Below are 12,096 nucleotides of genomic sequence, written 5' to 3' on the forward strand. Positions count from 1 at the left end.
CCTAATCCCTAAACCGATCCTTTCTATAATACTATTACCAAAAAAATTCACCCAGAGACAAGATTAAACCATCGAAAACCATTGACATCAATATTTACCTTATTTAACACGTTTTTTCTCGCGATCAATATGATCTCGCAGAGATTTTCGCTTCTGCATAAGACTTCTGCCAGCCTTTCCTTTTGCTTTATGTTTAATCATCATAAAGTTCTTGTTCTTTTGCTTCCTCTTATTCGAAAGACTTGTAGGGTTGAATTGGTTACTCTTGGAGCCATATTTTTCGCGGCCTTCACGACCTTCCATGACACGTGCCAAACGTCCTTCACGATCATCCTTTATCCTCTTCTTTGGTCCTTCGATATCATATATATCAACCACACCGTCATTGTCGTGCGCGCGTTTTGGCCCATGAACTAAGCGATCGACATTAGCTTTTTCGCGCAGCTCTTCCAGTTTCTTCAGATCAGCTGGTGTCAATATAGAACGAGCAGCCAAATTGGAGATTTCCTGTTTGTTCTTCTCGTCATCAGATTTAGCTTTGTCTTCTGATGCCCTTTCCTTGTTTTTCTTATCACTCTCTTCCTCGTCACTGTCGCTGATGTTTATTTCATCATCGCTTCCTAGGTTAACCCAGCCTTCACTGTCTTCCGAATCGCTATCGTTGTCCATAACTTCCCACTTCTCATCGTCTTCCTCGTTTCCATCATCCTTATTTTCGTTTTTATAGTTCTCAAGAAGTTCTAAGCCTTCAATACCATGAACAACATTCAGTTCCTGGCCAAACTTTATCGGAGTACGATCCTTCAACTCCATTGACGCAACCTTTCCGCGGTCTTTCTTCTTCAACATGTCAGGAGCAACTTCACGGTACAAACTAATGAGACCACGACTAGCCATCATAACACCCTTATCCTTACTAGACTTATACTCGGTCAAATCCTGTAGAAGATCTGCTGTCATTGCAAAAGGGGAACGTGCGCAGACCTCTCGAATAGCGTTAATACCGGCACAAACAACTTCGTTGGCAACACCCGTAGTGACAAACTCATCAGCAATTTTTCGAATCAAAGGCTCTAAAACATCAGGAGGGATAAATTCATGGCTAGCTTGGGCCAAGCAAGCAAGAAACTGAGTAACGTCACGTTGATGAGGGGTTAAATATCTCATCATGTATGAATAAAGACCTAAGACGGTCAACTTATGAGCACCAATCAATCTTGTTAGGAGACGGAGAACCACAAGCTTATGATCCATAGAAAGTGATCGCTTTGAGTTCACTAATTGCTTTTCAAAAAGCTCTTCAGCGAACCCTTGAGGATCGTATAAAAGTTGAAGAGCAGGGAAGTTAACGTTCGTAGGGGGTGCGAGCTTTCCCTTTTCTTTCTTTTTTAAACGAGCACGAATGCGCTCTACCTGGGCTTCACGTGATTTAGTTTTCTTATTAATGGTCGATTGATGCATCAATCTGCCAACGTCTGTATCTTCTTCGTCCGAATCTTCTTCTTCTTCGCCCTGGGTATCGGCCCCCAAGAAGAAATAGATACCACTCAGCATAACTTTAGTATTGTTCGATAAAGCGGCTGTTTTCATGATATTGACGGCACGAGCATCACCTGACCAAATATTCCGTTTCCATAGATCTTGAACCATTTTCACGGCCCACATACCCGTGAGTTCATTAGGTGAATACTCCTGCTTTTTGTTGGAATAATCCGTGTGGGTGACAGAAGCCGTGTCCGAAGTTTCCACTAGAGTGAATAAAGCAGCTTGAACAGCTTTATTCAATTTATCGTCCTTAGCTTTCTTGTTTGCATTGCGCACCGTTAAAGAAACTTGACCATATAGGAGGTCACGAAAGGCACGGGAAGGGTTGCTACTAAACAAAGGAAAAAAGCACTGCAAAAGTGCGATGGGTGATAAAGCACTCTTGTTTTTCAATAAGACTAGTGCTTGTACAATTTTTTCAGAGAGTTCAAAAGGAAATTGGGCATGATTTTTCTGAAGTAAATCCATCAATTCCTTTGAAAAATCTTTAGTGATGTCTGTATAGTGGTTGCATGTTTGAGCAATAAAGTCTATAAGAGAATTGAATTCTGTAACATCGTTTGACGGTTGAATAAGGAAGATCTCTCTGACAGTTTCATAATGATTCCACTGCTGCAAGAATTCGTCCCTATAGGATTTAGGATCCTTTTTTACCAAATGCTGTAAATGAGGGAGATTAATTGGAAGGACAGCGGCTGTACGACGTTTCACCATGTTTTTATCTTAAACTCCCAATGGCTGAAGGGGGAGAGAAAAAAAAAAAAAAAAAGAAGGAAAAAACGATGCAGGCCTATAAAGTGGCACCTACTACTAATATAGTGAATAGGTAAAAGACAGCAAAATGAGCAAGAAATGTGTCAATAATACTGCGAATAGGAGAGTCCTATATAGGTAGGTATCTTTCCAAAGGCAAATAAAGAATCTGCAAGCAAATGTAAAGAGACCAAAAAAATTCTAATTACTTTTAAATAAATATAATTTGAGAATTAATCAACCAAAATACGAAGTAACTGGAAACAATTCCAAAGTTTCTCGTAGTTGGTTGTTGGTGGGCGGTACGAAGCAGACGCGAACAAGACATCTTACCCTTCACCAACATAAACGATGAGCGTCACACAAGAGCAAATGCTCTACGATGAAGAGCAATTGAGATTAATGGAAGAAGTTTGTATTGTGGTAGATGAAAACGATAAGCCTGTACGATCTGGTTCTAAAAAAGAATGTATGAGGTTCACTATGGAAAAAAAAAAAAAAAAAAAAGTTGAACGGTTCAAAGCTAATGAAAACTTTAGGTCATTTGATGGAAAATATTAATACCGGATTATTACATAGAGCCTTTTCTATGTTTCTTTTCGATAATGAGAACCGTCTTTTGTTACAACAACGTGCAGCTGAAAAGATTACTTTTCCATCCTTATGGACCAACACCTGTTGCTCACATCCTTTAGACGTTGCCTCCGAGCGTGGATCTGAGTTGGATGAAGCTATTTCGGGTGTGAAATCTGCAGCTCAAAGAAAGCTCCTTCATGAGTTAGGAATTAAGGCCGAATATATTCCTAAAGATAAGTACCAATTTTTAACCAGGATTCACTACCTTGCACCCAGTATAGAAAAATGGGGAGAACATGAGAGTAAGTGCAGAAAGAAAAAAAAAAAAAAACAAATTTGGGATGGTGTTTGCTAATCATGATTGTGTAGTCGACTATATCCTATTTTATAAAGGTCAAGTCGAGTTGGACATCAACCCAAATGAGGTACAGGCCTATAAATATGTTACTATGGATGAATTGAAGGCCATGTTTGAAGATCCTCAATACAAGTTTACACCATGGTTCAAGTTAATTTGCCAGCACTTTTTGTTCCATTGGTGGACGGATGTGGATCATTCAAGCAAATTCCAGGATCGAGAAATTCATCGCATGCTTTAAATGAACTTCATTTTGTTTCAATTTTTTAAAACATTCAACTTTCTTATTTTTACGGCATGTAAACTTCTTTTGGTTTGAAATTGAGAACCGACCTTTTATGGGAACTAAAAATAAATGAATTAATCTTTTGTTTTGTTTCCTTGTTCTCAGTGCATGTACCTCTTTTCTAAGGAAGTCCAGAAATAATAAAAGTTGGGTCTAATACACATCTACATGCCTATCAATCGTTATCGAAAGCCTTTCGATGATTCACTCTTTTTTTTGCGATTTTAGATAATAAATACAGGGTGTAGTAATTTAATAATATGCGATTCGACGATCTATCTCTAGTGGAAGAGACGCGTGTAAATTTTTACTTTTACATGATGCTTCTTTGCTAGGAAGGAAAAAGAAGTGAAGAAGAAGATGTAACCTGTTGGAGAATGAACACATGGTAAAATACTGACTTTACTAGATCCTTTACATGGATGATGAGATGTCTCATTTTAATTAGACCCTTTATGCTTGCTGGGAGAAAAGTATCCTTTCTCTGGAATTTGCTTTTCCTTCATAATGGGCTTGTTACAGCCACTCCTCTTTCCACTAGGCCAGGCCGGGCCAGGCCAATCTGGAGCTGCGCATTCCTTCAAACCACTATTCTTTCAACATTTTAATCATATATTAGTAATGGAGATGGCAAAGCCATTTGTTCTGGAGCGTTTTTTCTGAATTTTTGTTTTGCGTGTTGTATGTTTACATTCCAAATGGAAAGTGTTACATCAGAGGTTTAGTCCAATGAATGAGCGACAAGATATCGCTTGGTCATAGCTTTTTTACTTTATTTTTGGAATGCGGGGTTTTTGATTTATTTGATTGGTGGGAAATATTAAACTAAGGGTGTGTACGTCATTTATTTTGGGGTCCCCAGGAAAGGCAGAGGCAAGAGCTAATTAGGACAAGGTCTGTTTATTTACACCTGCATTACAACTCAACAAGAGTCAGAAAAGGAGGGGAAAATAGGCTTTTTATGAATTACGAAAGACTTACTTGATCACTCTTGAGATAGGTTAAATAGAGGCTCTCATTCTCAGCGTTTTCTATACTTCGCAGTACAAGCTTTCTGAAGTTTTTGGCTTACGTATTGCAATCAGAGACTCTACAAGATAATCTATTGTTTTTTATTTTTTTAATAAAAGATATGAAGATGAAGGACTCTATCATTTCCTGCCACGACGACAGTCAAGCAAAAGATCAAAGTATGGTCGTTCACATTGTGCCATCTGAGACTATTCAAACGACCAGGTTGAGTATGAACGAAGACATCCTTTTTGAAAAGGAAGAAGATGATACCTCCGATGTTTTGAAAAGTAACTTTGTAGAAGGACAAGAAAACGAATTGTCGAGTTGTGAGCAAGAAGAGCACTCAAAATCATTTGATTCTTATTCTATTTCCAGCTCTCTGAACTCTCCGGATAATACTGAATTTTCTGAGGCTCCAGACATGCCAAAGGATCTATGGGAAGAGAATAAGTTGAAGTTGGATGATCAAGTCTCGAAAAATGAAGTTACACTCTCCCATGCAAGTGAAAAATTTCAACCAAGATCCATTGAAAATAAATCAAAAGAATGCTCTTCTTCTTCTTCTTCATCTACTTCAAACTCTAACTCTGCTCCTACTTCTTCAAATGCCGTTCCTTCGTTGCCTACTAACTCGACTTCTGGTAATCTGTACTATGGCTCCAACCCCTATTATCCCATTCAAATCATTCCATTTATTGATAATCCTTACCCAGCGCATCCCGTCCAGTGTGCCCCGTTTCAATCAATGTCTTCTTCTTCTCTTCCGTTTGCTTCCCACCCTCCAGATCCAAAGGATGTTACAAGCTCTTCTTACCAAGAAGGGAAGTATTTAGCAGACTTTCGAGTTTTGATTTTGAGTAACTTGCCCTCTGAATACAAGATAACCGATCTTCTCTCACAAATTCACGCAGGTCCTTTGGAAAGAGTACAACAGAAACTTGAGAAAAACAAGGTGATTTTGTCTTTTTTATACGCAGAAGATGCTATAAAGTTTCACGAATATTATAATCGACGAAGGTTCCAGTTTCAAAATCGATCTTTGAAGGTTACTTTTGCCAGACCATGCCGCCTTGCAGAATCCGTGTTTAATGTCTGTAATAATATGGCCGCTAGTAGGAATGTGTTTATCGGAAATCTTCCTTCTTCTTTTGGCGAACGTGAGCTACTAGATCATTTTGGTAAATTTGGAGAAATTGAAAGTGTGAAAATTTTGTCTAAAAAGAATATTGCGTTCATCCATTATTTAAACATCAAAGACGCAATTCGCGTCGTACAAACATTATCCTCTGATCCAGTTTATCATGCTTGGAGAATATTTTATGGCACTGACCGTTGTGAGCATCGTGGCACGGGCACTTATTCTCCTGCATACGGATCCCCGAAACCATCTTCTTCCTCGCTTTCTATCACCTCTGATCCTGAAGTGAAAGAATCTACTACTGACATATCTCAAAAATCCGTCACAGAAAATCGAACTGTTTTTCTGGGTAATCTGGATGCCAAAGTTAAAGGCTCCGAAATTTGCGATCTCATACACTGTGGACCTTTACAGGATTTTCACTATATTCCCGAAAAGCATATATGCTTCGTTACATTTGTTGACATTGCTGATGCGAAAGCCTTCCATTCATACATATCGAATGAAATAGTTGTCCTTCATGGACGACGTATCAAGTCCGGATGGGGGAAAGAAAGTGGCCCTTTGCCGCGTGTGCTAGAAACATCAATCTCTATGGGTGCTTCCCGTAATGTTTACTTTAGCAAAGTCACTGACTCTTTGGCGAAAAAGGAATTGGAATTAATACTACGCCAGTATGGTGAAATCGAAAGTATAAAATATTTGAAACAACCAAATACTGGGTTTGTTAGTTACACAAATATCTCAAACGGCATGAAAGCATTTCATGGATTACCATTACAACCAGCTTTTCAAAAGAGTAGAATACAATATGCTCGTGATCGCTGTGATAAATCTGACTCTTATCTTTCGTCTCCAACGAATAACTCCCCTTCATTGAATACAGTGCAAACACAACCCATTTTACCTTCTGCAGTTCCCTTTACTATCCCGATGTATCCTCCTATTTTCACGGCACCATCGAATATCAAACAAGATACAAACTCTTCTGCCTATGCTCCCCCATTTGCTCCTTACACTAATATGTTTGGATCTATTCCTCCTTACCAAGCTCAACAATCTACACAATTGCAACATCCTAAATGATCCTATGATCGAATATTGACTTCCTTTTTTTGAAAATTACCCGTTTTGTAACATTTTGAATCTTCTTGGCTTACCTATTACTACTCCACTATTCCTTTTTTATCTTTTTTGTTTGGTATAGGGCTTTTTACAACTGACTGTTAAAAGTTATCGAAACTTTACAGATATTATTTGACGCTATGTCTATTCCGACTCTGGATCTCTTATTCTTTTTTTTTGCCTCTTACGGTTTCACCTTTTTGTCTGCTTTCCTATATTCACTTCTTTCTAATGCATCCTCTTAATTTAGTAATTTGATAGTTAATTTAAATAAATAAAAAAAAAAGCTAAAAAATAAAAAATAAAAAAGGAAGAATATTGTAGAAGGATTGCTTTTAAGGATTATCGACAGCACTTTAATATGAAGATGATACGTATAAAGCATGCATGGTAGTAGTGTAACCTGTCCTTCATATGGCAAAAAAATTTAAATCATAGAGAGAAATAAAACAATTAAATAAATTCTGAAACAACCCTTCATTCAATAATATGTTTATTGATTTATTTTATTTGTTTACTATTTGGTAAACAAAACTAAAGCACACTATGGTACGCTATTACAGATACAGACCTCAACCACTATGTACCACATTGTTAGCAGTATCTTTAAACCAAACACTCGGCCAAAAGGTGTACGAGACCAGGCTTAACAACTTGAATATTACCAACTACGAACAATGTCAGGATATGATCGTGCGTTATCAGTTTTTTCGCCAGATGGCCGCTTGCTTCAAGTAGAATACGGTCAAGAAGCTGTTCGTCGTGGTACTACTGCGGTATGTTGCAAATAGGAGATACTGTTGGATGAAAGTATGACTAACTTCTGAGGTAGGTTGCTCTTCGCGGAAAAGAGTGTATTGTTATCGGTGTAGAGAAGAAAAACGTTCCCAAGTTACAAAATCCTGGAAGTTTCCAAAAGATTGCATTAATCGACAACCATGTCTGCTTGGCTTTTGCTGGTCTAAACGCGGACGCTCGAATTTTAATTGATAAAGCTCGTGTAGAAGCTCAATCACACAAGTTGAACTTGGCAGATCCGGTTTCCTTAGAGTCTATAACCCGTTATGTAGCTGGTGTTCAGCAAAAATATACACAAGCAGGTGGTGTCCGTCCGTTTGGTGTATCGACACTTATTGCCGGCTTTGATGTGAATAGCAACATTCCTAGAATTTATCAGACGGAGCCGGCAGGTGTTTATAATGCATGGTATGTAATATGGCTTTGGACTTTAACTTGTTTCATTGCCTAATTTTGGTTCTTGATTGTGTTAACGTGATTTAATATAGGAAAGCCTCCGCCATCGGTCGCTCCAGCAAGGGTGCTCGTGAATTTTTGGAAAAGAACTGGAAGGAAGACTTGTCCCGTGATGAATCTATTCGACTTACAATTAACAGCCTTTTGGAAGTTGTTCAGACTTCTGCTGGTAACGTTGAGCTTGCCATTATGGACCCTGGTAAAGACGTCGAATTCCTTCCCTCTGAACAAATTGATTCCATCGTCAAGGTGCTTCAACAAGAGAAAGAAGCTGAAGCTGCTCGTAAAAAAAATGGTCGCACCGCTGCTTCTTCAACCACTACTCAAGCATAATTAGTTTTTCTTTCGTTCTGCAGCTCTGTTGAAAGACTTTCCTTTCTTGTATTTTTTTTACGATGCTCGTCTCCTAACGCCTACAAAACCTTTGTCTCATATAACCTTTCTTATAACAGATCTTATGTATTAGAGTTTTCAACGATACTTTTGCGATTGATGTGGTTCTTAAATATGATTCCCATTACTGCCATCATGTCTTTTGTATTTTAAGAAAGTAAGCTGTACTAGATTCTTTTTTATTAAATTTATTAGTAGACCACACTTCTTTTTATTTTTTGCGAAGTCTATTTCGTAACAATATTAGGCTATATTGTAGAAGAAATACTCTGGTTTTCTGTAATGAGATCGCAAATAAAAGGTACACAAATAAAACCAACCAAACTTTGCTACACCGCGAAGTTTTACAAGAAAACCAAGTCTCTAAAAGCCAGCAATTTCACGGACATTCACGTATGATCGAAATTTTAAAGAAGAAACCCCAAAATCGTATAAAAGTAAAGTCAGAAAACGGTTTTCGTGACGAGAAATAAATACCATATTAATCAATTTCATAATTAGTTTCTTGTGCCTATATATAAACACCAGTCCTAACTCTGTTCAAGGAAGTTCTTTAACTTGCTTCCAACCAAGTTAAAGTTTTTACGATAAATCAAAAATGTATCATGACCATAGAAACTTTCGTCGGCATTTAATTCATGGTATACAACTTTATCATTTCCAGCCTTCTCCAAACAACGAGCAGTTTCACGCTGACAGGCGACAGGCATTAAATTGTCACTTTCCACACCCATAATCATGGTTGGAATATTTCGTAGAGGGACTAAACCTGCGGTTAAATCTGAATCTACATCAGGTTCAGGAGTCCTATCCTCATTGGAAATTTCTTCAATTGGGGTATCAGGCAAGACAACACTGTTAGAATTTGCTTTAATCACGTCTTCTTGTGAGACATTTGGATTCTCAGCCAAATATTTTTCAAGTTTATGCTGATTTTTCTTTCGGTTTTCGGCCAGGAGCTTTTGATTTGAAGCAGTCATATCGTGCATGTCCATGGCCTTGGAGATATATAAAAGGGAATTGGGGTCATATTGAAGACAAAATTTTTCTCCGGCATGATCCAAATATGTTTCAATCAAGAAATCTGGGCACATGGCAGGAGGCACAGCAGGGTTGGCACGACGAGTGGAGAAACGTTGTTCCCACTCAGGTCCAGATCGATAGGAAATAGTGGCGACTTCACGAGCTAATTTCATTCCTGTGTGAGGAGGAATGCCATCATAGTAGAAACCTCTATTCCATTGAGGGTCATTCATAAGAATTTGGCGTTGTGTGAAACGCAGAGCAATAGAATAAGGATGAGATCTAGCCCCACCGGAGATACTGGCAATACGTGCAGTTCTATGGGGTGCTAAAGCACCAAAAGCTAGCGATTGCATACCTCCCAAAGAACTACCGATACTAGCATGAAGCTTATCAATTTTCAGATGATCCAAAAGCAAAATCTGAGTACGAACCATGTCATTAACAGTTATGATGGGAAACCGGGTAGCATAATGTTTTCCATCGCCAGGGTCAATAGAAGAAGGACCAGTACTACCGTAGCAGCTTCCTAAGATGTTGCAGCAAATGATATAAAACTTATTAGTATCTAAATCTTTTCCTGGTCCAATGAATTGTTCCCACCAACCAGGTTGAGGATTATCAGGATGAGAATGAGCATGAGAAGAAGCAGAAAGACCAGTATGCAAAAGAATGGCATTTGAGCGGTCTTCATTTAAAGTTCCCCAGGTCTCGTAAGCCAATTCAAATTTAGGTAAAATACCACCGTGATCACAAAGGAAAACATTATTATAGTTGAACTTTTTGAAACCCGATACAATTTTTCCATAAATGGGTTCAGGACCCGAGGCAAGCGAAGGAGAAGTTATGCATGCCCCTGGATCTTCATTACTTGAAGTTTGAAACTGCTGAAGACTTTCTTCATATCTGCGATTGCGTTCCTGTGCCTGATCGACGCAAGGAAATGACATTTGAGGGTTCGAGCTTTGAAACCGGCAAAAAACCAGTTTATTAGGTCCCAGCCGCTTGGGAATCGACCGAAACAGACTTCTCATCATGACTATAACGTCTTAACTGGAAATGTGATCTATCCAAATGACCTTTATATAATGGGAAATAGTGGCTATATAAATCCTTGAAAATATCTCTCCGATCTTTAACGAGACAGCGCGTAGGCCGATTACAACATCTCGTCTTTTTCTTACACCATCGCAAGTATTTCCACTCCACTTATGGTAAACCTCCTTTAGGCGAGAATCTCAACTTATCTCCGTATCCCACAATTTGCTGATTCAGCAATATTAACTTTTCTTAGCATTAACGTTCGCTAAATCTCTAGCGCTCATTCTTCTCGTCCTTCCTTTAACCGCAGAACACCTTCATTAGTTTGGCGAAATGTTTTAGAAATATAAATTGTGTTGTGATTCGCAAACGCTTTTAATGAATTTGAATGAACATACGAGACGCGAACGCGTGGTGATTCATGGTTTTAGTTTGAACAAAGAAATACGGGTTTAGCAATATAGTACAGAAAGAGAAAATACTATGTCCATAATTGAGTACTGTAATTGTGATTCATGACAAGCATTCTTTTATTTCTGGTAATTTGAAACCATTGATGTAGGTAGAGCGTAAAGAAACTAACTATATCAGCGCGACTATATATGAAACTGTTTAGCTCCGTAAAGTTGCTTAAATTGGTTTAGGTGCTCAAAGGATGGTATACTAAAAACTTATAACATATACCTCTTTATGTATTTACATCTGTCGTGTAAAAGCCGGTTTGCAGGAATAAATAAGTCACGGTATTTTTCGTTATTTCTTTTTGTGAGAGATAGAAAGTAACTTCATGTATTTCCATGTATAGGCATTCAGTTATAGGGTAGGGTTGGACTGCTTTTTTGGGCTCAAGAAGAGCAAACTTTTGTGAATTTCCTGCTACAAGCAACAACCAACTCTTAGTTGACAGGACATCATGAGCGTTGCTAAAGCTAAAGGAGCACAGAAGACCGTTCAAAAGGGAGTCCACAACAAGGTTGCCAAGAAGGTTCGTACTTCTACCACCTTCCGTCGGTATGTATAACGATTAGAGCTTTAGTTCTGTGTATATTGGAAATGTGTTCACTGTATCCAATATTATCAAATGCAGTAGTTGGCTATTCTATATATCATTCCCAGTTTACTAACTTTTTATTTTTAGCCCCAAGACTCTCCAGCTTCCTCGTAAGCCCAAGTACGCTCGTAAGAGTGTTGCTCATGCCCCTCGTCTTGATGAGTTCAAGATCATCCTCAACCCTCTCAACAGCGAATCTGCTATGAAGAAGATTGAGGACGACAACACTCTTGTCTTCATTGTGCACATGAGATCCAACAAGAACACCATCAAGGACGCTGTTCGTAAGCTTTACGACGTTGAAGCCGTCAATGTTAACACTTTGATTCGCCCCAACGGTACCAAGAAGGCTTTCGTTAAGCTCTCTGCTGATGCCGATGCTCTTGACGTTGCTAACCGCATTGGTTTCCTTTAAACCATGTAATTTACTTGAGCATTGAGGATAAATAAAATCTTGGTATTCATAGATTCAATTCTTATAGCAGTATGAAAAGCGTAGACGTCGTGTATATGCATATATATATATATATGTGGAGAAA

General features: G+C 38.5%; 6 protein-coding genes across 6 annotated transcripts; 4 read left to right on the top strand and 2 right to left on the bottom strand.

The window, feature by feature from the left end:
- Positions 1-10: 10 nt before the first annotated feature.
- SOCG_02662 (SDA1 family protein) lies at positions 11-2,670 on the bottom strand. The gene has a single exon (XM_013161153.1). It carries the CDS (start codon positions 2,257-2,259, stop codon positions 100-102), a length of 2,160 nt encoding a protein of 719 aa, XP_013016607.1. The 5' UTR covers positions 2,260-2,670; the 3' UTR covers positions 11-99.
- On the top strand, positions 2,555-3,838 carry SOCG_02663 (isopentenyl-diphosphate delta-isomerase Idi1). The gene is made up of 3 exons (XM_013161154.1): positions 2,555-2,767; positions 2,838-3,176; positions 3,244-3,838. The coding sequence occupies exons 1-3, from the start codon at positions 2,650-2,652 to the stop codon at positions 3,471-3,473; spliced, it is 687 nt and encodes a 228-aa protein (XP_013016608.1). The 5' UTR covers positions 2,555-2,649; the 3' UTR covers positions 3,474-3,838.
- SOCG_02664 (RNA-binding protein) lies at positions 3,773-7,083 on the top strand. The gene has a single exon (XM_013161155.1). The coding sequence runs from the start codon at positions 4,651-4,653 to the stop codon at positions 6,754-6,756; it is 2,106 nt and encodes a 701-aa protein (XP_013016609.1). The 5' UTR covers positions 3,773-4,650; the 3' UTR covers positions 6,757-7,083.
- A 324-nt stretch (positions 7,084-7,407) lies between these two features.
- Positions 7,408-8,578, top strand: SOCG_02665 (20S proteasome component alpha 4 Pre6). The gene is made up of 3 exons (XM_013161156.1): positions 7,408-7,571; positions 7,628-8,001; positions 8,082-8,578. The coding sequence occupies exons 1-3, from the start codon at positions 7,473-7,475 to the stop codon at positions 8,380-8,382; spliced, it is 774 nt and encodes a 257-aa protein (XP_013016610.1). The 5' UTR covers positions 7,408-7,472; the 3' UTR covers positions 8,383-8,578.
- Positions 8,577-10,656, bottom strand: SOCG_02666 (homoserine O-acetyltransferase). Its single transcript, XM_013161157.1, has one exon. The coding sequence runs from the start codon at positions 10,500-10,502 to the stop codon at positions 8,973-8,975; it is 1,530 nt and encodes a 509-aa protein (XP_013016611.1). The 5' UTR covers positions 10,503-10,656; the 3' UTR covers positions 8,577-8,972.
- Positions 10,657-11,313: 657 nt separating this feature from the next.
- SOCG_02667 (60S ribosomal protein L25) lies at positions 11,314-12,090 on the top strand. Its single transcript, XM_013161158.1, has 2 exons — positions 11,314-11,517; positions 11,645-12,090. The coding sequence occupies exons 1-2, from the start codon at positions 11,420-11,422 to the stop codon at positions 11,970-11,972; spliced, it is 426 nt and encodes a 141-aa protein (XP_013016612.1). The 5' UTR covers positions 11,314-11,419; the 3' UTR covers positions 11,973-12,090.
- Positions 12,091-12,096: the final 6 nt, after the last annotated feature.

Source organism: Schizosaccharomyces octosporus (genome assembly GCF_000150505.1).
Source record: "Schizosaccharomyces octosporus yFS286 unplaced genomic scaffold supercont6.1, whole genome shotgun sequence".
Classification (NCBI taxonomy): Eukaryota; Fungi; Ascomycota; class Schizosaccharomycetes; order Schizosaccharomycetales; family Schizosaccharomycetaceae; genus Schizosaccharomyces; species Schizosaccharomyces octosporus.

Coding starts and splice junctions, on each gene's coding strand:
- SOCG_02662 (XM_013161153.1), bottom strand. CDS start 2,259: ATGGTGAAACGTCGTACAGCCGCTGTCCTTCCAATTAATCTCCCTCAT.
- SOCG_02663 (XM_013161154.1), top strand. CDS start 2,650: ATGAGCGTCACACAAGAGCAAATGCTCTACGATGAAGAGCAATTGAGA. Junction 2,768..2,837: donor ATCTGGTTCTAAAAAAGAAT/GTATGAGGTTCA, acceptor TGAAAACTTTAG/GTCATTTGATGGAAAATATT. Junction 3,177..3,243: donor AAAATGGGGAGAACATGAGA/GTAAGTGCAGAA, acceptor ATGATTGTGTAG/TCGACTATATCCTATTTTAT.
- SOCG_02664 (XM_013161155.1), top strand. CDS start 4,651: ATGAAGATGAAGGACTCTATCATTTCCTGCCACGACGACAGTCAAGCA.
- SOCG_02665 (XM_013161156.1), top strand. CDS start 7,473: ATGTCAGGATATGATCGTGCGTTATCAGTTTTTTCGCCAGATGGCCGC. Junction 7,572..7,627: donor TTCGTCGTGGTACTACTGCG/GTATGTTGCAAA, acceptor CTTCTGAGGTAG/GTTGCTCTTCGCGGAAAAGA. Junction 8,002..8,081: donor GCAGGTGTTTATAATGCATG/GTATGTAATATG, acceptor GATTTAATATAG/GAAAGCCTCCGCCATCGGTC.
- SOCG_02666 (XM_013161157.1), bottom strand. CDS start 10,502: ATGATGAGAAGTCTGTTTCGGTCGATTCCCAAGCGGCTGGGACCTAAT.
- SOCG_02667 (XM_013161158.1), top strand. CDS start 11,420: ATGAGCGTTGCTAAAGCTAAAGGAGCACAGAAGACCGTTCAAAAGGGA. Junction 11,518..11,644: donor ACTTCTACCACCTTCCGTCG/GTATGTATAACG, acceptor TTTTATTTTTAG/CCCCAAGACTCTCCAGCTTC.